At 45.1% G+C, this 22,804-nt stretch overlaps 1 protein-coding gene across 1 annotated transcript; it reads right to left on the reverse strand.

Annotated features, from left to right (window-relative positions):
* IDH2 (isocitrate dehydrogenase (NADP(+)) 2) lies at positions 1 to 21,607 on the reverse strand. The gene is made up of 11 exons (XM_072618469.1): positions 21,347 to 21,607; positions 9,691 to 9,782; positions 7,790 to 7,955; positions 5,192 to 5,352; positions 4,952 to 5,095; positions 4,221 to 4,357; positions 3,827 to 3,978; positions 2,253 to 2,365; positions 1,864 to 1,961; positions 1,248 to 1,340; positions 1 to 439 (listed from the first exon to the last, which is right to left on the reverse strand). Exons 1-11 carry the CDS (start codon positions 21,468 to 21,470, stop codon positions 352 to 354), a joined length of 1,368 nt encoding a protein of 455 aa, XP_072474570.1. The 5' UTR covers positions 21,471 to 21,607; the 3' UTR covers positions 1 to 351.
* Positions 21,608 to 22,804: the final 1,197 nt, after the last annotated feature.

Here is a 22,804-nt window from a genome sequence, read left to right on the forward strand (position 1 = left end):
TTTGTAAAGAGAGTTTAGTAGCTAAATATGGCACAGTGTGTTCAGAGGACAGTATATAAATTACAGAATGTGAAACATCAACTTTGGCTGAGGCAAAACATACCTCAAAGCTCATCTCACACACCCTTTAAGGAAAAAAATCTTTCAAAAAACTCCCACCCCCCAGCTTATAGAAAGTATCCCCAGCACAGGTTTCCTGTTCCAAATTTCCAAGTGAAAGGGTTATGGATCCTTCCATGCTGAGGGAGATGGGGGGGGAGGGTGGTTAGGGAAGTGGAGGCATTATACCTGCCCACCTCCTGCTCTACTCCCACCTCCTAACCTGCAGCCAAAGCTGCTCCCCACCAACACCTATTTCTGGCCCAGAGCTTTGTCTAAGTTCCTCTTGATTGTGTCCAGGAAGTCTTCGGTATTCAGATAGTGCTCATTCAGCTTCACACTGCAAGTGGAACAGAGATAGTGAGCCCCTGGGAGAAGCACTTGCCTCACCCAGACCCCCAAAGCCTCATAGGAAGAAGAGGACCAGCTACCAGTAGGGAAAGGAGCCAGGACCAAGCACACACTCTAAGAAGGATGTCCTCCCACCTCCATCCACTGGACACTTAGAACCTTTGCTGTGACACCCGTGGCTTATCACTGAATAAATACTGAAGGTAATGGAAAACCTTTTTCTGGCATTCACCACATGCATGTAAGGAAGCAGTATTCAAAGCATGACCTTCATTCATCCCACCTCCCTGTGTTCTGTGCACAAGCTGGCTGCCCCCTTCCTCATGGTTCTAGGGAGTCAGACGAGTGCCCACTTCCCACCCCTGCCCCGTCACTGGATGGCAACAATTCTTTGGATCCCGGGGGACAGTCTTCTTGTTCCCAACATGGGCTTGCCCAGGCTCAGAGGAAGAAGCTGGCAAGAATCTGACCACCCAGGTTCAAGCAGAGAAAGCTTGCCACTCTAATTTTTCAGTAATGAGGCACTGGCAGTCATTTAAAGACCTGAACTATAGCAAGAACTTTGGGATTAAAAAAAAATAGCCCAACCAGAAAGGCCTCTAACCGCCCCTTCTTTGGAGTGAACATCTCTTCTTTACCCTCAAGCCACATGGCCCCTCTCTGGCAATACGAGGCTTGTGTATTTATCTGTGTCCTTCTCCCTCCCCTCGCTTTCTCCCTTGGCTCCCCCTCTTCTCCCTTCATCCTCACCTTCCATGAAAGAATGCCCAGAATCCCTACTAAGAGAGGCCACTCACTTGCTTAGCCCATGGATACAGCCGGCGAGGTCCTTGGTCATAGCTCCACTCTCTACTGTCTCGACACACACCTTCTCCAGAGTCTGTGCAAATCTGGGGAAGGTCATTTTGGGTTAGGGTAACAGCTGATCTGGAGCCAAGGGCATGTCTCTACATCCCCAGCTAGTGTCCTGATCAGAATCCCTGGAGTAAGGGCTCAGTCTACATAGTCCTTCTGACTACTAAAGTTTTCTGTTGCTAGAAGCAGTCCTGCAACTAAGTTACCTGACCTAACTAGAGCAAATACAAAAGAGTAATTTATTTACAGGGTCAGGCCTTGCTTCTTAGGTGGATTCTCTGGTTCAGAAGCATCATAATAGAGTCTATGGGCTCCTTATCCAGGAAAACCCTTTCCCAGACCCATGGGAAGGCTAACGAAGCAGATACAGAACTATTCCAAGGAAACCCAGTAATTGAGGGAGCTCTCCATAAGCTACCAGTAAATCAGGTAGTTAAAAGAGGTATCAACTCAGTGAAGCCAAAAGCTGGGCACCAAACAGGGAGACTGGAATACAAAGTAGGAGCATATATATGCTTCCCCCTCCCTCTGCCCCTTCTCCCATTGCCCCATGCTTACCTGATTAAGTCCTGGTTACCATCCAGCTTTCCTCGGTGCTCTAAGCCTCTTGTCCAGGCAAAGATGCTGGCAATGGGATTGGTGCTAGTGGGCCGGCCCTGGAAAGAGGTGAGACATGGGAATAAAGGGTAGCGGAACCCACCCTTCCAAAAAAAAAAATCCCTGGACAACAATGAGACAAACAGCCCTAGCCAAAAGGCAGGGGCTCACAGCACCTACCCTACATCTACACAAGCACAGATGGTGGCTAAACCCTGTTGTGTGAAGAAGCACTACAAGGATACAGAACATCTGGTTCTGGGTCCCTGGCAGTTTCTGTAGTTGTTCAGTCCTTTGTGGGAAGGGGGGGCATTCCAACACAACTCCCTTCAAGGTCAAGTTACACTCACCTTCTGGTGCTCTCGATAATGGCGGGTAACAGTTCCATGGGCAGCCTCTGCCTCAATGGTCTTCCCATCTGGGCAGACCAGCACTGAAGTCATCAGGCCAAGGGAACCAAAGCCTACAGAGAGGAGGTAAAGAGCCTTCTTTCACCACGCCCTCCCGTTCATCCCTCCTGGTCCTACTGACAATCAGTGGCAGAGCTCAGATTCTCTGGTACAGTTGCAAATGTAACAATGACACAGGCCAGCCCCCACACCTGACTACAGTGTAGGCTCCGCAAGGCCAGAGACTAAGATCTCATCTAAACTGCACCAAATATTTCCTAGTGCCTTACAGTCCCTTGAACAGACTAGGTGCCTAATCAATATTATCAGGGAGCGTCAACTGAGGGCCCCATTAGACTGACCACATGGCATTTCTTGCGTGGTCAGCATCCAGTAATAAAAGGATCTGAAAACGCCCCCATTCAGCATATTTACCCCACAACTTTCTCCCCATTTTTTACAACAGGATGAAAAGGCAGTCCCTTCAGTATGTGAGATGGAGACTCACACCCCATACTCCCGCCCTCCCTCCTTCCTTCCTACCCACAATGATTCCATCAATCCCTAGTTAGGATTTCAGCCTGTCCAAGGATGTTCATCAATCACCAGAGTCAGAGCTTAGAGGACTGAGTACAGCCTCAGGAGGAGGCCCACACAGAGCAACACCAAGAAGAAGAGAAAAAAAAATATGACCTAGGCGAACACTATGACAAATGGCCAGAAAATTATTTGCTACATTCCAATTTGCCTTTTAGGATATTATACCATGCTAAATTTGGCCAATTTGGGATTCCTCTCCTTCCTACACCTGCAAGTCAACTGGATAAATATTAACCAATTATTAAAGGTCTGTGCTAGAGCGTGGGAATATTAAGAAAAATGAAACAAAAGCTTGCCCTCCAAGAGTTTGTATTCTACATGATCACAGAAAAGTAAATAAAAGGTAATTTGACGAGAAAAGAAAATACTAATGATTGGGAGACAGTGAGAGATCAGGAAAGGCTTCCCAAAGAACAGAGGTTCTTAGCCTGGTATCCATGAACTTTCTTTTTTTAATGTTTGGATAACTGCATTTTCATGTAATTGGTTTCTTTGTCATCCTATTTATTTTTACGCATTTGGAAACATCATTTGGGGTAAGAGCCCTTGCCTCAGAAAGTGACATTTGAGCTAAGCCTGTTAGGAAGCTGGGGATTTTAAGAGGCAGAGGTGAAAAGTGGGGCTATAATACAGGAATGAGGAGGCTGGGAAGTGCAGGGGGAAAAAGCAATCTGTAGGAAGGCCCAGAGATGGCAGATAGAACCCTGAGCTAAAAGGCCAGTTTGCCTGGAGTGTAAGAGGGATAAAAGGGAGTAGTATAAAGTCAACACAGACAGCTAAGTGGGAGCTAGCTGGTAGAGAGGTTTAAATGCCAGTTTAAATGCCAATTATGCTTGGCATAACTTCTCAACTCTCAAACATAAGTCCCAAAAGAGCCCTCCAATTACAGCCACACAGCCTAGGAGAAGCCCTATTTTGTAATATCTTCAACATACCCTGGGCTAGTATATCAGACTGCACATCGCCATCATAATTCTTGCAGGCCCAGACAAAACCACCTGAAGACTTGAGGACTTGGGCTACCATGTCGTCAATGAGTCGGTGTTCATACCAAATCTTGTTCTTGTCAAAATCTGTCTTGTAGTGCCTGTGGAGGCAGAATGTCTGTCATGGGGAGTGGAAGTGGGATGAAGCCAGTAAATTGGGGCTGAGTATAAAGAGGGGAAAACAAGTAAAATGGGGCCCTGGCCTGACGCTGTGGCCATCAAAGAGATGATAAGCTGGAGAAGGAAGACTTGAAGGGGAGAGCTTTGGCCCTCATTTACAAAGGATCTAATAAAAGGGATGGATAAAAAAGAACATGGAAGACACCTCAGAGAGACACATTACTTCTCAAAGATTTCCTGGAAGATGTCTTTGAAGCGACCATCATAGGCCTTTAGGATGGTGTTCTTGGTGCTCATGTAGAGGGGCCACTTCTTCTGGATGGCGTACTGGAAGCAGCTATGTGCAAAACCGGAGATAGACTGCAAGAACAAAGATCAGTCCCTCAGCTCGGGCTTCTTGGGAGGCACTGTTCAGAACTGAACCATACCACTAATTCCCCTTTCACCCTGAGGGCCCAAAGCAATTCTGTGTTCATGACTGGAAACTAAGGTTCTGAATGTCTGAGAACTGTGATTTATCTTATATTTCCAGGGAACAACCAACAGGAGCTCTCCTTCACACCCCACCCATCCCTACTCTACCCTGGACTACAACAGAATTCTTACTTCCTAGGTCAGGTTGACTCTAGGAAGAATACATTCTTGTATTCCATATATTCAGAGCCTCTCTCTGTCTTTGATCAAGAAATATCAAACTCCTAAATCTGACCAAGGAGGCAATATGATTCATGGTTCAGTGGGAAAAGTATGTGCTCTGGAGTCGAAGAACTTGGATTCAAATCCTGCATCTGATGCTTACCACCTGAATGACCCTGAGCAAGCAACTTAAGCCCCCTAGGCCTCAACATCCTCGTCTGTAAAATGGAAGGAAGGAGGCAACCAGGGACCTAAAGACAGTAAGGTGAAGTGAAGAGCTTGGGACAATCAATGTTCATCCTGAGAAGTGACTCTTACCTCATCAGTGTTGTACATGCCCATGCCCACACCTCCAGCAGGGAAGTTGTACACTTCCCATTCCTTTACACCACTTCCATCTTTTGGAGTAAATACCATCTTGAAAGTTCCCGCCTTGCCTATAGCAAAGTCAGTGGCCTTGTACTAGAGAAGAAAAAACATAACTGAGTCACCTGGGCACCAAGAAGAGACAACCTCCTATTGGGATGATCCAACCTCTACTTTCCCCTGTATACTCACCTGATCACCATGTGCATGCCTGCCAATTGTGATGGGTTTTGTCCAACCAGGAACAAGGCGAGGGATGTTCTTGCAGATGATGGGTTCCCTGAATACTGTTCCCCCTAAAATGTTCCTTATCGTCCCATTGGGGCTTTTCCACATTTTCTTTAGCTTGAATTCTGTAGAAGAAGCCAAAATATACAGCTGGGAGATTGCAGTCATGATAGGCCAACTCATTCTACCCAACACTTTCCAGCCAAAACCAGTATGGCCAAACCTAACTATCAGGAAGACCAGAAGTGGTTTTGTGTAATAGAGGATGGGATTATAAACTTAGAGCTGGAAAGGATTGAAGGATCATATGACCCACCTATACTCTCTCCCCATAGTCCCATTTTACATATGAGGAAACTGAAAGTCCTGGGAAAGTGAAGGGACTTGGCCAAGCTAGTAGGTTATAGGGCTGAGACATAAAGCCCAGATTCCCTGACCCTAAAGTCAAGGGTCTTTCCAATCACCATGCAACTTCCTGGAATCACAGGCAAGGAAGGGATAATTCCATCTTGGGCAGAAGAATATAGGAAAAAATAAGTGGGTAGAAAAATTAAGGCAATAGATTAGGTGGGTGGGGAACAAGTGAAGTCATGTCAAGGGAGGGGTGTACATACACTTTGAGGGGGTGGGAGCTGCAAACTTTCTGATATTCTTCTATTTATAGAACCCTGGAAAATATCTTTAAGACCTGAGGGGCATGTTCATGGGGACAGACTAGGAAGTCACAGTCACAACTGTTGCTTTATTGATTCTCTTAATTCAACAAGGAACAAATAAGACATTTACTAAGAACACTAAAATATAGCTTTCACATACATACCATTAATCTAGACAGAAACTCAATCAACAAGCATTTATTAAGCACCTATTCTTTACCAGGCACTAGGGGATACAAAGGAGGCAGCTAAGTGGTTCAATGGATAGAGGCACTGGGCCTGGAGTTAAGAAGACCTGAGTTCAAATTCAGCCTCAGACACTTACTTTGCTGTGACCCTTATCCACTGGAGAAGGAAATGTCAAACCACCCAGCGGATACTATGGTCTGCAGGGTCAGGAAGAATTAGTTCATGACTGAACAACAAGGGGATATAAAGACAAAAATGAAACAATATCTACTCTCAAAGAACTTACATTCCTTCTATATACATGTAATATATATATCCTCTAACAGAAGAAGAGACAACAGCATCTGCAGAACACATACGAGATCAATACACGCAGAGAAAGAAGACTGTAAAAGGTCACCATAAGTAAGCAAAATGAAACACCAGAAAAGGCCAGAGACAGAGCAGTGGCTGGATAAAAGAAGGTTGTGCCATGCTATTATGATTACTACTAGTTATTATCACTACTTCTAAGTATAAACAACATGATATGATGGAATGCATGCTGAATGGGAAGTCAGAAGCCTGAGGTTCTAGTACTGGCTTTGCTACTAACTAGTTTGTTGTACACAAGTCATTTACCCTTTCTGAGCACCACTTTCCTGACCTGTAAAATTAAAGAGTTGGATTCAATATTCTACAAAGGTCCTTGCCAGCAACAACATTTTATTTTTCTTTATGAATTCCCAGAAAGATGAAATGACTCCTCCTTTTTATGTGATGACTGATCTGGCAAAACACTGCTGCTCCATCCATATCCACCACCACCAACCACACCTCACACAGCACTTCACTGTTTTAAAAGAACTTAAGATATCCGTCATCTTCCCAAAGCACAGATCTGACCAGGCCATTGCTATGTCTGAGCTCCAGGGGTTCCCTATCCCCTCTAGAACAAAAGATTCGAGTTTAGCTTTTAAAGCCTTTCACAGCCCAGTCCTGCTATACACCATTCTCTTCTGGACATTCCACATCTTTTCAGTCAAAGTCAACTACCTCCTATCCTGGTTCCATGTCTTTAGCTTAGCTATCACCCTATCCCCCAAACTTGGAACTTCTCCCTTCCTACCTCCTCTTACTAGATATCTTAGCTCTTTCAAAGCTTAGCTCAAGAGCCACCCGTCAGAGGACAACTATGTTGATCCCCTCAGTGGCTAGTTTCCTCCTCTCTCTCCCCTGGAAATCATTGGTTTTTATTCTGTATATGCAATGGGTATATTAGCCATTGAGGCCCTAGGCTTTAAGACATGTAAATGAAATCTGAGCATGCCCAAGGATTGAGACTTCACAGGCCAGTTCTCCTACTGTATATATAGGCTATATTTACTTTTCTGTATAAAAATGATTTCCCTTCAAGAGAATATAATTCCCTTGGCTGTCTTTTTTTTGTCTTTGTTTATTTAGCACCTAGCAAAATGTGCAGGGATTTTTAATAAAATGCTTACTGAATGAATACGTTGGATACTGACATTACCGTATTGAGGGATAGTATTATTACTATTTGAGAAAATTGAGGATGAAGGAAAAGAAATAGCTTGTCAAAGATCACACAGCTACTTAGACACAGAATCAGGATTAGAACTTTGGTCTGATGCTCCTCCATCCCAGTGTCAACAGGGCCCCTTATCAGTTGAAATCAGTGGCCCCATTCACATACACACACATGAAACCTACATACCTTCCACACGGCCTTCATCTGGAGTGATGGTGGCACACTTGACAGCCACGCTATATTTCTGAGTGGCTAGTGCTGAGTCAATGGTGACCTGATCATCTGTCTGGTCACGGTGTGGGAGCCCCAGGTCAAAGTATCTGAGCTGTACATCCACATGGGGTAGGATGAGCTAGGAAAGAAAGAGACCAAGTCATTGATTCAGTCAAAGAAAAAGAGAACTCAATGAGCAGAGGCAAAGAGGAAGTTATCATAAGGAATGTTAGCTATCAGAGATCAGGACATAAAAAGTGCATTCAGGTTGTGTGTACAGAAGAAAGCATCCGGCATACAGAACACCTCACCTAGGCTGTCAGACTCTATTAATGTGTTCGTTAGTTATACTGTTGTTTGCTTTTTCCCCTTCTTCATTTTTTAAATTATTTTACAAGGAATGGCTCTCTGAGTGAGAGAGGAAGGACGGATAGATAACCAGTGATATAAAAACAAAATATGTAAATAAAAATTTTAAAAAGAAAAATAAATCTAAATAATAGTTTGATAATCTGACATTCAGAATGATCCTTCAACCTCAGGAAATAAGGGGTGGAGTCCTAGCTTGATCTAACAAAGCCTAACTCATGAGGAAACACAAAGAGGACCCTCTCCTTTGATTGGTGTAACCTTTTTAAAACAAAACTTTTCAGAAAGAAGGATGTTATTTAAGAATGAAGATGAAATAAAGCCAAAATACATTAATAATTGTTTTTGTTAGCATCTGCCCTTGGGGTAGAAAACAAAAGAAGTAAGTATCCATTCAAAGGAAGTACCATAATGGAAACCAGTTAGAAGTGTAAAGAACAGGGTACTTGAATGGGCAGCACAGTGGTTGTCCATTATGCTCGGTATAGGAACTCAACTCACTACAGTTGTGGCTCATTCACCAAACCGGGCGTCATTGTGGTAAAGCAAAAACACCACTCTCAGGAAACACCTAAGTTCAAAGCCTACCTTGAATACTAACTACTTGGACAAGTTTAACTTCCTGTGGCCTCTGTTTCCTTCTTCATTAGTAAAATGAGGGGATAAGACTAGATGCTCTCCGAGGCCCCTTTTAGCTCCAGACCATGAGCTGACTCTGTGCCCTAAGCAATATGCTGCAGCTCCTACAAACTCCAAAAAAGGCCTCAAGTGCCTTGTCACTTGAGTAGGCAACTGTGACTTCTCCAAAGCCACTGGAGGTGGAAGGGACAATACAAAGGCTGACAATCGGTGGCATTTAAGAACCAGCCTTTTCAAAAGCTACTGGGGTATGTGAGGTTTTTCTGGCCACAGCAGCTCATGAAGACCATGCACTCTAATAAAGGACAACTGTGATCTGCACTGGCAGAAGGAGGGCTCACATCAACAAAGTCATGGCTTAAGTGTTTTATTATTATGAGATCTGTTAGGTAACCCAAGGGACAGAGCACTACGCCTAGAGCCAAAAGACTTAAGCTCCAATCTGGCTTCCTATACTTCATAGCTCTATGACCGAAGCAAGTCATTTAACCTCTGTATGCCTCAGTTTCCTGATATGTAAAACAGGGATAACAATAGCACCTATCTCTCAGGGTTGTTGTGAGGCCCAAATAAGATATTTTTGTAAAGCATTTAGCAAAGTGCTGGCACATAGTAAATGCTGTATAGATGTTAGCTTCTGTTGTTTGTTTTTTAATTCCAACTAGGTCTAAGATACAGTGCTAAAGTACCACTGTCTAGACACAGGAGGGATAGATGATCAGTTCTTTAAGACTATGGATGCCAGTTCTGTAAAAAAGAAAATGGAGGTGTTGGGGCTGAGCAGGGTTGCTTAGGCCTTTCTCTAGACCTACATTCCTGAGGCTAATCCCTCGGAAGGCAAACACACACACAGGAAGAAGAGCTACCTTTTCTTTGATGAACTGCCAGATGATGCGAGTCATCTCATCTCCATCCATCTCCACCACAGGCTTGTTCACTTTGATTCGTTTGTCTGCATCTAGAATCCCATCACACACACACACAATCAAATGCACTGGGGAGCAAACAGAGACCTACTTCCCATTCTACAATTCCCCCAACTGCCGTCTGTCTTCCAGAAGACGATCCTTATCCTACACAAGCAACAGCTTCCCAGAGTAACCGCAGTGCACACTGACAGACCCCTCGAAGGTGGACAAAACACCTTCTTTGCAGCCACCCTGAGAGGAAGAAGTTCTAAGTGTAAGGGATCTATTTTTGGTCCAGATCTGTGATTTCATGATCTGTACAGGGAATTCCTGAGGAGGAAACACCTTCTCCCAATGCAGATCAGCAAATGCTCTGCACTTCTAGTCTTAGAGAGTAGTCAGAGGCAGGGAGGTTAAATGATTCTAGAACGGAGTCAGAGATGGGATTAGAGGACAAGCCTTCCTGCCTTTATTTATTTTTGTTTTGTTTTTGGAGGCAATTCCCCAAGGCCACACAGCTGGCACATGTGTGACGCTGAATTTCACACTCAAGTCTTTTTGACTCCAGGGCTGGTGCTCTATCCACCATGCCACCTAGCTGCCCCAAGTCTTAAATGCTGGCTCTCTAACAACCATCCCATGTTCCCTCTTCATCCTCATTTTACAGCTGAGGAAACAGGCTCAAAGAGAGTGACTTCTTTATGGTTACACAGTCTCAGAACTTAAACTTCCACCCCATATTTTCTGATTATAAATCCAGTACTCTTTCCAAAACACAACATTACTTCTCAAGAGGCAGTTAGTGGTGCAGTAGATAAAGCTCTGGGCGCTCAGGACTCAGATACCTACTATCTGTGTGACCCTGGCAAGATACTCTGCCTCAGTTTCTTTGACTGCAAAATGGGGATAGTAACAACACCTACCTTGCAAGGTTGTTGTGAGTACCACATTGGAAAATATTCTGTAAAAGCACTTAGCACAATGCCTGGCACGTAATGGGCTTAATAGAAATGTTTAATCCCTTCCCCTTAAAGTGTGTGTGTGTGTGTATCTCTCTCTCTCTCACACACACACACTTCTCATTCCAACTCTTTACAAAGGAAACTCTTTGAATAGGAATTTTTTGACTTAAAATGAAGTTTCTTGAAGGTACAGACATTTTCCCCAATGTTCTGCCAAGCAGCTTATAATGTCATAAATATCTCTGGGCTCAGTGAGAGTTATTGATCATACTGAGAGGGTCACAACATGTAGAGGTATGATATGGCTCAACTTCTATTAATGAGGATCAGGCTGGCCAACACAACACCTACAAGATAACCTATGCAGAAAAAGCAGCAGGAAAGTCAATACAAAAGAACCCTGTCAGGTGGCTAGCCTTCTATGGAGGGGAAACAAACCTGTTACTAACAAAATCGGTTCCACAAAGGCTGTGTTGGGGTAATACAGAAAATAGTCTGACCAAGGATGTAATCACACCAGAAAAGGAGAAGCAAGTTCCCAGAGAATCTAGACAACATTCTGACAGAGACTAGGGGAATCTGGGGCCTAGAAGAGAAGCACACAGCAGGAAGCAGGCTTGCTATAAGGAAGCATCTGCCTATGATTATTAAAAATAATCCACAGGGAAAAAAACCAACAAAAACCCTCATACACAGAAGAGAGCAGAAAGTAGTTTGGAAGAGGACATGGACAATCATGTTAAATTTAATAACATACTCTTTTTTTTAAACTTACACGTAAACATACACTTCAAAAAAACTATCATATGCTCTTTTAAAAAAGAATGCGTAACAGCTATTTCATATGCAATTCTTTTCTGTTCTTTGTATATTGAAATGTTCATATATGTTGATGTTTAAGTTGATACAAAAGAAAATTTATAAAAAAATTTTTTAAAGTAGACCACTTAGATATATGTGCTTATGTGAATATGTGTACAAAAATACACATGCATATGTGTACACACACACCTGTGTTTGTGTCTTGTGTTTTACTACTCTGATATATATGTATCTTATGCAGTAAAGGTGTACTAACATTGCAATACAGAATCCAAATATGAATAACTTGCATTTTATGTTCTCCAAGGTATACGCACTCATTCAATATTTGCTGAAAGATCTCCCCATGCTTTTTTATCCATCCTGTTCACTCCCATCTTTCAAAACCTAATTCAAAATTAAAATCCTTCAAAAAGCAAAAAAAAGGTATAAATTACTAATATTCATTGAACAGAAATCTGGTAAAGCAAGGGTCCACTTAGTGAAGGATAGATGTACACAGTAATCAAAGGAAAAATCACAGGATGACCAAACAAATTGGTTGGCTTCAGTTATCACTACTGTACTTAACTCCAATAACCTGAGATCATGACTGACAATGATGTGAAGGCGTGAGGAGGAAATGATGATGACAGGGTGATACGGTGGGGAAAAGCAGGGAGGCTGCTCAGGTCTCGTTCTGTCCGTTACTAACTGGGTGACTCTGGGCAAGTCTCTGGGTCTCGGTTTTTTAATCTATTTAAAAACGACAACCATCACCACTTCACATTACCTTTTTTTCAATGTTGTCATGAGGGAAGAACTTTGCAAACCTTAAAGCACTGCATAAAAATGAGCCCTTATTGTTCCAAACAAAAGACAAAATACACTATACATATTTCATTCCTTTGAGGCTATTTCTTCTACCCAGCACCTGAAAATGACACTTAAATTTCTCCAGTTCTTGAACTTCAATTTTCTTTTTATAACTGTATTTCAAAATCATTTAAAACACAATTTATTGAGGTAGGTAGGTTGGTTCAGTGGATAGAGGACTGGGCCTAGAGTAGGGAAGATGCGAGTTCAAATCCAGTCTCAGACACTTATTAGCCGTGTGACTTTGGGTAAGACACTTAACCTGTTTTCCTTAATCTACTGGAGAAGGAAATAGCAAACCATTTCAGTATCTTTGCCAAGATGCATGGTATCAGCACGGTATAGTCCACGGGATCATAAAGAGTTGGACACAACTAAATGACTGAAAATACAAAATAATTGATTTCCTTTGTAATTTTATGTGGTTTATTTTATGCTTTTAAAAACATTATTCTGAGAAGTTTCACCAGACTGCCAAAGGTGTCCATGACACAAGCCCTGAACTAGAACTATCATTTTTCCTAACCCTTCTTGATATCATGTCTATATGGATATAGCTCAGGAACTAAAGAAAGGTTTTAAAGATGCTTGGAGGTCACATGGTCATAGAATCATGCAATCGCTATAATAAATAAACACAGTTAAGCAAAATAAATTCCCACACTGGCCATGTCCAGAAATGTGTATTTCATTCTGTGGATCATGATGTCTCAGCCAGGAGGTGGGCAGCATTCTTTGTCATCTGGCATTTGCAATCATGGTTAATCACTGCACAGATCAAATTCTTAATCCTTTCAAGATCATTTGTTTTTACAATGTTACTGTAATAACAAAAACTGCTATCCTGGTTCTCCTCATTTCACTCTCCATCAGTTCATACCAGTCGTCCAGGTTTCTCTGAAATGGCTCTGTCTTCTTTTCTTGGGAACATAATAAAATAGCCTTCCATTACATTTATACACCACCATTTATTCAGGCATTCCTCAACTGATGGACAGCCTCTTGGAACTGAATCCTTTGTGAGTACTGCTATAAATACTTTTTGTACAAATACGACCTTTTCTTCTTTCTCTGGTAATTACATAATGCCAAAGCTGGAAAAATCCTTAGAGATCACCTAGTTCAACCACCTTATTTGATAGATGAGAAAAGAGGGGCCCAGAATGGTGCATCAACTTGCCCAAGTTCACACCATTAGTGACACAACCAACACTAGAACCCAAGTTTCAGCCTCTCTATTGCTTCTTCATTTTTTTACAAGTTCTCTTATGAGTTAATTTGACAGCAACCCATCAAAAACAACCCCAAGCAGCAGAATGAATCAGCTACAACTTTAAAAACCCCACATGGTTAAGGGTCACTTCAGGACATGACAGAGATTTTAGATTCTGGCTACACTCCAGTCATTCATCGAATGTGGGCACTAGTCACAATAATTGTTATGGCTAAGTGCGCTGCAGAGTTCTTTGTCCTGTGCGTCAAGAGGGAGCCTGAGACCCACAGGACTGGCACCCCGCAACAGTGGCGTAATGACCTGTCCTTCCTGGTATGCCACAGTTCACATGGCCAAAAGAGCCCACATACCTCAGCCTAGGTTTACATTTAGCTTGACCCGTATTCTGGTCCAAATGACCCCAAAGGCTTTACCTTCCTGCTGTAGTTACCCAACCTGTAAAATGGGAAAATTGTTTGCCCTCTAACCCCATGGGGATTTACTGGAAACAAATGAGAATCGCCAAAGACTAACGATCAAACATACTTCTATCTGCCTCCAGAGAAAAACTGATATTGACTGAATACAGACTGAAGCATGCTATTTTTCACTTTCTTTCCTTTGCGTCTTCTTGTACAAAATGACTCACATGGAAACGTTTTACATAATTGTACATGTATAACCTACTGATTGCTCGCTGCCTCAGGGAGGGGAAGGAGGAAGGGAGAGACACAATCTGGAACACAAAACTTCAAATAAAAATCTTAAAAATTTGGGAAAAAAAGAAACAAATGAGAGGAAATTGAGGCTATGAAGGAGGCAGTCTGAGATCACTGGGAGATTCCAAACACAAGCTTACAGATGTGTAGCGATCTCTAGACATAGTATTGCATAAGTTATGTTATCTTCTTGGAGAGTGTCGGGGATAAAATTACAGAAGTGAGCAAGAACTTGGAAGCAGAGGGCCCAGGCAGGATCCAGCCAGCTACGACTTTTTTAAAAATATTGCCCGAGGTTCTAAGCACCCAATGAAGCCCAAGGTTTCCAAAATCTATTTTTATTCCTGAGCCAGAGATTCAGGGTAAAAAGTAAGTTGAATTGAAGGTAGGCACTCCCTCAGCTCTTCTGGGGCAAACAGACTGCCACATCATCTACCAGGCAGGGGCTAACATAGCCCCTACAGCTGGACCACAAGAAAAAGACAGGCTGGGAGGAAGGGAGGAATTAACTTTGAGGTCTGAGAACATTAGGAAAGGGAAAGACAGGACCTGAGAGCAGTCAGTTTCTGAAAGAACACACTTTCAGTTAAACGCTTCATGAATGACTTTTGAAAGCCATAGTGCATAACTGAAACAACTCAAAGGCACTACCTCACATCTATCCAATTGGCTAATACAACAAAAAAAGAAAATGATAAATGCTGAAGAAGATATGGGAAAATTAAAACACTAATGCACTGTCAGTGGAATTGTGAACTGATCCAACCATTCTGGAGAGTAATTTGGAACTGTACCCAATGGGCTATAAAAGTGTGCATGCCCTTTGACCCATCAATACCACTACTAGGTCTGTATCTTAAAGAGATCATAAAAAAAGGAAAAGGACCCACATGTAAAAACTATTTATAGCAACTCTTTTTTTTTTAATTAGTTGATTTATTTATTTTTAATTTTCAACATTCACTTCCATAAGTTTTAAATTTTCTTCCCCTCCCTCACCCCTTCTTCCCCAAGATGGCAATCTGATATAGGCTCTACACATATATTCCTATTAAACACATTTTCTCGTTAGTCATGTTGCATAGAATGAATGGGAAAAACCATGAGAAAGAAAAACAAAACGAAACAAAAAACAGCCTGCTTCACAGACTCCACAGTTCTTCTCTGGATGTGGATGGCATCTTCCTATAGCAGCTCTTTTTGTGGTGGCTAACAACTAGAAATTGAGGAGATGCCCATCCACTGGGGAAAGGCTGAACAAGCTGTGGTATGTGAATGTAACGGAATACTGCTGTTCCTTAAGAAATGATGAGCAGGCAGATTTCAGAAAAACCTGGAAAGAACATGAACTGACGCTGAGTGAAGTGAGCAGAACCAGGCGAACATTGCACACAGTAACAGCAACCCTGTACAATGACCAACTGTGATAGACTCAGCTCTTCTCAGCAAGGCAATCATCGAAAATAATTACGAAACACTCAGGATGGAAAATGCTCTCTCCATCTAGAGAAAGAACAATGTAGCCTGAATGCAGATCGAAGCACACTATTTTCTCTCTTTTCGTTTTGTTGTTCTTTCTCATGGTTTTTCCCTTTTGTTCGGATTCTTTTTTCACAAGACTACTGTGGAAACAGGTTTGATATAATTGGACATGTATAGACTGCATGCCATCTTGGGCAGGGGAAGGGAGAGAAGGGAAAAATTTGAAACTCAAAATCTTAGAAAACTAAGTGTTGAAAACTAAAAATAAATAAAATTTTTTAAAAGTCATGGGGCATTACTGTAATGGAATATTACTATGTGAATACAGAGAAACAAAGAAATACCCAAACTGATGCAACGTGAAAAAAGCAGAACCAGAGAAACAACATGGGCCTTGACTCCAACGCAAACCACAGAAAAACAATAAAAATTGAATTCTGCAAAATTATAAAGATCCAGGTTGGTCCCAAAGAAGCTACATGAAAAGACACGTTGCCCCCCTCCTTTACAGAGGTGGGGGACCACTGATGTAGCACACTATATATAATGTCAGCCTTTTTCTGATGTATAGGATATGTGACACAAAAGAGAGGAGGGAAAGGAAGAAAGTATTTAGAATGTAGGTGATGTAAAAACAAAGGCATCAGAAAAAATAATTTTTAAGAAGAAAATGAGGGTTAAATGAACAAACTCAACTCCAGGCCTCTAAAAGGCAGCTACACTTCACTCCTTACCCAAGATGGCATGTATACACACAGGTATCTGCAAGGACGACAGGTAATGATTATATGTCGTTCTCTCTGCCTCCATCCTTTCCCCTTTCTAATCTATCCTCCATACAGCTGCTATATTAATAAGCAAGTCTGTGCCACTAGTCTTCTCCAGAAGCTTTGATAAGTCAGATTATCTAACGTTCATTTTATACTTATCACTTTTGCGAACAATGAAGAGCACTAGAAAAGATGAAGGGCTTGAATCCAATTAAGTGTGTGGTGTATTTTGCTATTGAATCAGGATTTTCAGAAGAGGAAAAGGAAAAAGAGAAGCAAAACAGTAGCCTTGGTAGAGTACTCTCTTGTTTCTAGGATAACATATAAACTCAAGGATAAAGTAGCCATCATCTGTCTAGGACTTTAAGGTTTGCAAAGTGCCTCACAAACATCTCATTTTATCCTCCATAGGAGGTAAGTGTGATCATTATCCCCATCTTACAGGTGAAGAAACTGAGGGAGACACACCTGCCCAGGCTCAACCAGTTAGAAGAGTCAGAGGCCAGATGTGAACTCAGGGTCTTCCTGCCTTCCAGTCTAGCATTCTACCCAGGTGCCACCTAGCAACCAATTTGGGCACTTAACCCATTCCCAATCTAATTTCAGTTAGGTTAATTTTGTATATTATTTTCCTTCAAGCACATTAGGCTCCAGCCAAATTGTTCTCCCAGCTGTTCTCTATATAAGGAATTCCATCTCCGTTATCCCCAGTTTTGGCAACTTGCTCCCTTTTTACATTCACCGTTTTTTTGAATCTTCATTACTGGCATTTTATTTATTTATCAGTTTCTCAAGTCTAAACAATAATCAAAATAGTGAATCAAGTCCTGATTTGTGGTATTTGCAGATTTCTGAGGTATAAATGTTCACACTGAAAACTGGACAATCCGGTCTCTAACAAGTTGGATCCAGCTCCGGTGCACCCCTAAGGAAGAAGTGGATTTGTCCTGTTTGACATTCATATTTAACATCCTGGGCTCCCTTCAAGCCTCAAATCAAATCCTACCTCCCGTAAGAGGCTTTAAAAATTCTTCTGGGAGATGGTTTATTTTGTATTTACTTTGTAACCTATCTATATTTAGTTTTCTATGTATATCCCTACCCTACCCCCCCAAAAAATGTAGTAAGCACCTCAAAGGCAAGGTCAATTTTGCTTGTGTCTTTGTACAGCACCCCCACCCCCACCCCAGCACCTAGCATGTTGCTTGGTGCATAGTAGGCCCCTATTAAATGTTTAGTGACATGGTCCCTAGAAAAAATAGGAGAAGTCATATCCTTCCTATACCTTTTCAGAGGCAGGAGATCCACAAGGAAAGAACATTACACATACTTTCAGATTTTTTTGTTCAGTGTATTAATGAATTTTACTGTCCCTCTATTTTCTTTGAAAAACTGTTAAACAGAGTAGCTGAGAGGAAAGAGGGATAAAAGGGGACATTTAGATGCTATAAAAAGAAGATATATCAATGAAAAAGTATTTTTAAAAATATGTTTAGTGAAAAAGTGAATGAATTGCCCCTACTCTGAGATCGTTTGTCCCCCTAGAATTTCCTGTTTAGAGAGATCACACTAAGCAATGCTGATGAAGCTAAGCAACCCTAGTGAAACACAGCTGTCCTTATCTGTTGAATATAATCCAAAAGGGAAATCAGCTTAGAACTGGAGTGAGGGGTGGGCCATAAATGTACCAGGCCATAAACGTACCAAAACCTTCGATCTTGAGGACATATGTGGCCCCAAGGTCAAAGAATCCCCACCCTTGATACAGCCTATCCCATCTGAGCTCATCTGAGCAGCTCCACTCCTTAAGCCACATCACCACTGTCATCAGAGAAGCAAGAAAGCTAGAGGGGTCCTGAAGTGGAGGGGGCAGGGTGAGAAAGTATTAAGTCCTAGGGAAAACAACTGTTGGAGACTGTTCTATGTGTCTGTGTCTAAGTTTAAGCTGAACTATTCCCCTCCCTTCCCGAGGGAATTCTCTGAATTTAGCAGTAAAGCCTTAAGCAGCAGTTCTGGGCTATATATAAATATCCAAGACCGACTTTGGTGTAGTACTAGAAAGAAGCAATACTGTGACCATGCACCAGAGATGGGGCTGTCTTAACCAAATAAATAATAAAGTCCTATCAAGAAGAAAGAGGAATGCTTGAATCTTTTGTAGAACTCCTTCATTCCAAATGAAACAGATGTCTGATTGAAAAGGATATTCTGCTACCAGGCTACCTTCACTCCAAGTCTGATGTAACCTCTTTTGTAAACAAACACTTGTCCCAAACACCTGGGAAAGCATAAGATACTGGGTCACCAATCTTCTATCTCTTGATACAAGCCATAGGAAATATATTTATCGATCACAGTTATCTTCTCATCTAACTCAAGCCTTGGGATAAACCCCAAGATACTCTAGAGCACAACGTAAGCTCCTTGAGGTCAGGGACTGTCATCTGTGTCTTTGAAACTCTAGTTCCTAGCACAAAGTAGGCATTTAATAAATACTTGTTGAATTGAATAGATTTTCCTAATTTCACCTTAATGACCACTCATGATGGCTTCCTGATGATGGTCATTCAACTGTTCAGGCTTTCAATCAATGAACAAGCATTTATTGATTGCCTACTATGTGCCAAGCACCATGCTAAAAGCTCAGGATACAAAAAAAAAAAAAAAGGCAAAAACAGTTCTTCCTCTCAAGAAGCTCATTTTCTAAGGGGGTGACCACATGCAAACAACTACAAGTCAGGAGGTGGAGATGAGTGAGAAGATCATACCAGACTTGGGGGGCAGCCATGGAGATGGTAGATGTGGGAAGAACAAACAGAGGAATCACAGGAGGAAGGACAGAGAAGTATAAGAAGAATGAAATGGTAAGAAAGGTCAGGTTGTGAAGGTTTTTAAAATCCAGAGAATTTTTCTGTTTCTTCCTAGAACCAATGGAAAGTAGGGTTTAATGGGTAGTGAGGTATTTCAGGCAGGTTAAACCCTGGCAGCCCATATTTAGGGTTTGGAATCTGAGGCTTTGGGACATAAAATTTTCTTCATACTTGGAATTCTCCCACTTCCACTGGATTTTATCGAGGATGGTGCCACAGGACACTTTTTGTTTGATAACAGGACACTGTGGGGTGGTCAGTTTGGATTTGCAAACCTGGTCATACTGTTACAAAAGTCATGGAGTGTGAATGTCCTTTTCTCCTCTATGTTCTGGAGACTGGAACCCCACCCAAAGCACGAGGAGTTTTGGTCAGCTACCGGGCCACCCAGTTAAACATTACCTCTTTTCTCCAGGTAAAGCCCAACTCATTTCCCTTGTCCATTCTGGCTCACAGTCAAGTGGTCAATGGCTAAGTCAAGGTCACAGATTTCCCTGATGTGCAGGCTAGAGGGTCCCACCTGTTCCTCTTACTATTTCTACTACTTGGACGCAGGAAGGTGTTAGAGAAATTTAGATTGGGTTCCAACGACTTTCCCAGTGTCCTCTTCTGGGGATGGAGAGGATGAGCCTGGGGGTGTGGTAGGAGGGAGTAAAAAGAAATGTAGTTTTCTTCAAGAGAGCCTGCTCTGTCCTCTTCCCCGTCCTTGCTTGGCACTACCTAGATAAGAACTCTCTGGGACTCCGGAGAGTGATTTCCCAGGAAGTCACCTCCAGGACAGCCTGCTGGTCTCCTGGGACACATTCAGATACACTTCTAACAGCAGGCTGACGTTCTCCGAGGGCTGTGTGTGTCTGTGCAGAGGGAGGAGAGGGGGAGAGCCCAGGAGGAAAGCACTGGCTGAGGCAGGGGAAGGCAGATGTCTCGGTAAAAGAAGGAAGGGGTGGCTGGCTGCCGGGAGAAGAACAGAAAACGAAAGCTGGGGCCACGAAAGTCATGTCAGTCTGAAATAAAAGCCACTTCTGAAGGCTACAAGTTCGAGGCAAACAAAAAACCCACCCGCCTCCCACTCCGAGGGCCCAGAAACAGCTGACGTGGGCCTACAGTCTGCCCTCCCGGGGCACGAGAGCGGGCAGGGGTGCCCGGCCGGGCTGTGCCCTCCACCCTCCCGGCTGCGGGTGGGGGGCCCCGGGGTGCTGCTTGTGCGTTAGGGATCAAGCGGCAGCCGCTTCCCTTCTGGTGCACCAGGTCCCCGGGCAAGTGGGGGGCTGCGCTCTTGGGGGGCTCAGGCACCCCCAGAGTTTACAGAGGAAAGGCACAGGAGGCGGAATCCTTCCTGCACCCCGGGCGGGAAGCCTGCGACCCAGCGATCATAATTCTTGGCCCCAGGGGTCAGCTAGTAGCCCAGCCCCCAAGCCCCGTGCCCCGTCACAACTGGCACAGCGGGCGCTCCGAACTCAGCCCCAGGAGCCCGTGCCCGCACCACGCCGCCCGCGGCTCTGCCTCCCCAAGGGCTGCGGTGCTGGCAGACGCGGTGGAGGACGGGCTGGGGTGCGGTCGGGGGGGGGCCGGACCAGGGGCCACCAGTTGCTCCTGCTCTTCAAGTTCCCACCGCTACGTTCTAAAGCCAGGCTATGGAGAAGAGAACGGGGGGCGGGGGGTAAGCAGAGTGCGGGGTGAAGGCAGGCCTCCGGGGCGCGTGTCCGCCCCCCCCCCAGGCCAGGTCCGCGCCGCGGCCGCCCGGCCCCTCCCGCGGTGGGCGCGAGGCGCCCCCTCTCCTGCTCTCCGCGCCCCCTCCCCTCCCCAGACCCGCAGACCCTCCCTCGGGAAGCCGCCACGTCCCCGAGCCGGGCAAGCCCGGCCGCAGCCCAGCCTGGGCCCCGCGCGGCCCGGGTCCGGGACGGCCGGCTCCGCCACTCACAGTTGCGGCGTGGCTGCCCGGCGGGCAGGCTGAGGGCTGCGGGGGCCAAGGCCCCGGGGGCTCTGCCCAGGAGCGAGGCGGAGGTCCTGCCCAGGCAGCGCACGACGTGCAGGTAAGGCGCCATCCCGCAGCACACGGACGGAGCGGAGCGGAGCGGAGCGCAGCGCTGGGCAGGGGCCGGGGCCGGGGCCGCACGCAGGCTGGAGCCGGGCGGGGGGCGCCCGGGCCTGGGAGCGCGGGCGGGCGGGAGGAGGGAGGCGGGAGGCGGGCGGGAGGAGGGCCGCGCGCGGCCTCCGCGGCCCATTGGGCGGCGGGCTCGGGGGCCGGGGCGGGGCCTGGCTCGGGGCGCGGGGAGCCCGCGCTTCCGCGGCCGCGGAGAACTCGGAGCGCGCAGGGAGCGCTGGCCGCGGGCGGAGGTCTGGCGGCTGCTCCGCCGAGGTAGGCCTTCTGCCCGCCCGGGCCCGCCGGCCTGGGGCCCGCTCCAGACCCCCGGGCATTCCCCGCTGCGCCCTCCCGGCCGGGCCCCCGCCCCACTCTGGGTATTCTTGGAAGTGACTTCATTAGCTGGAAGACAAAGCCAGTTTTAAAACGCGTCTGGCACCAACGTGCGAGCGCCCGCGTAGACTGTCCGTGTTCACGGTGTGAATCCGGAATCGGGATGATCACAAGCTGTATTTTCCCAAAAATGTTCCCCGAATTGGCGCCCTGAGCTCCCCCGTACGCCCGCCGGCACCGCCGGGGGCAGGGCCCGGTCCTCCTCCTGCCCCAGAGGAAACCTCCTCCATTCTCGTGGTTTCTTGAAATTAGAGACGGGCCGGGGTGGGGCCCCCTGGGGGGGGTGTTACTGGGTGACGTAGTCCTGCCCCTCCTGCGTAGAGCTCGGGCCGCCGCCTGCCACCTGCCTGCGCATCTCCCTGTGTTCCGCCTTTCTTCTCCCGCCCACGTTGTGGGCACTGATGCCCGTCCATCCGCAGGCGCTGCCAGAGGGAGTCACCGTGCTTGACCTTGGATGACACCAAAGCGGAGCCAATTGAGCGGCTCCCAAGAGGAGCAGCTGAGGTGGTTCTGGGGTCCAGAGGGAGCCCAGGGGCCAGGAGGTGGCATCGTTCGTGCCTAGGATGACTGGGGAGCCGCCTGCCCTTACGAGGGGGCATGTGGTTCAGAATGCCAGGTCCACAGGACCCGGAGTTGGGCCGGACTTCCTAATCCATTTAGGGGTAAAAGTCCTTCCCCAGGCTGGTTCTGCCTCTGGTGAGTGGTTTCCAGGACCTCCAGGGACTGCCGTAGCTACGAACTTGGCTGTGGGCAAGTCCTTTAGCTTCCTTGGTCATCTTCTTCTTCTGTGTGAGGAAGCCCTTGACCCGGATGATCTAACTTCTGATTACATCACTTGGCTGGATCATTCTCACTGTGGACTCACTATGCTCATTGAACCATTTTCAAACTCCCTCCATAATA

The sequence above is a fragment of the Notamacropus eugenii genome, chromosome 1 (assembly GCF_028372415.1).
Source record: "Notamacropus eugenii isolate mMacEug1 chromosome 1, mMacEug1.pri_v2, whole genome shotgun sequence".
Lineage (NCBI taxonomy): Eukaryota > Metazoa > Chordata > Mammalia > Diprotodontia > Macropodidae > Notamacropus > Notamacropus eugenii.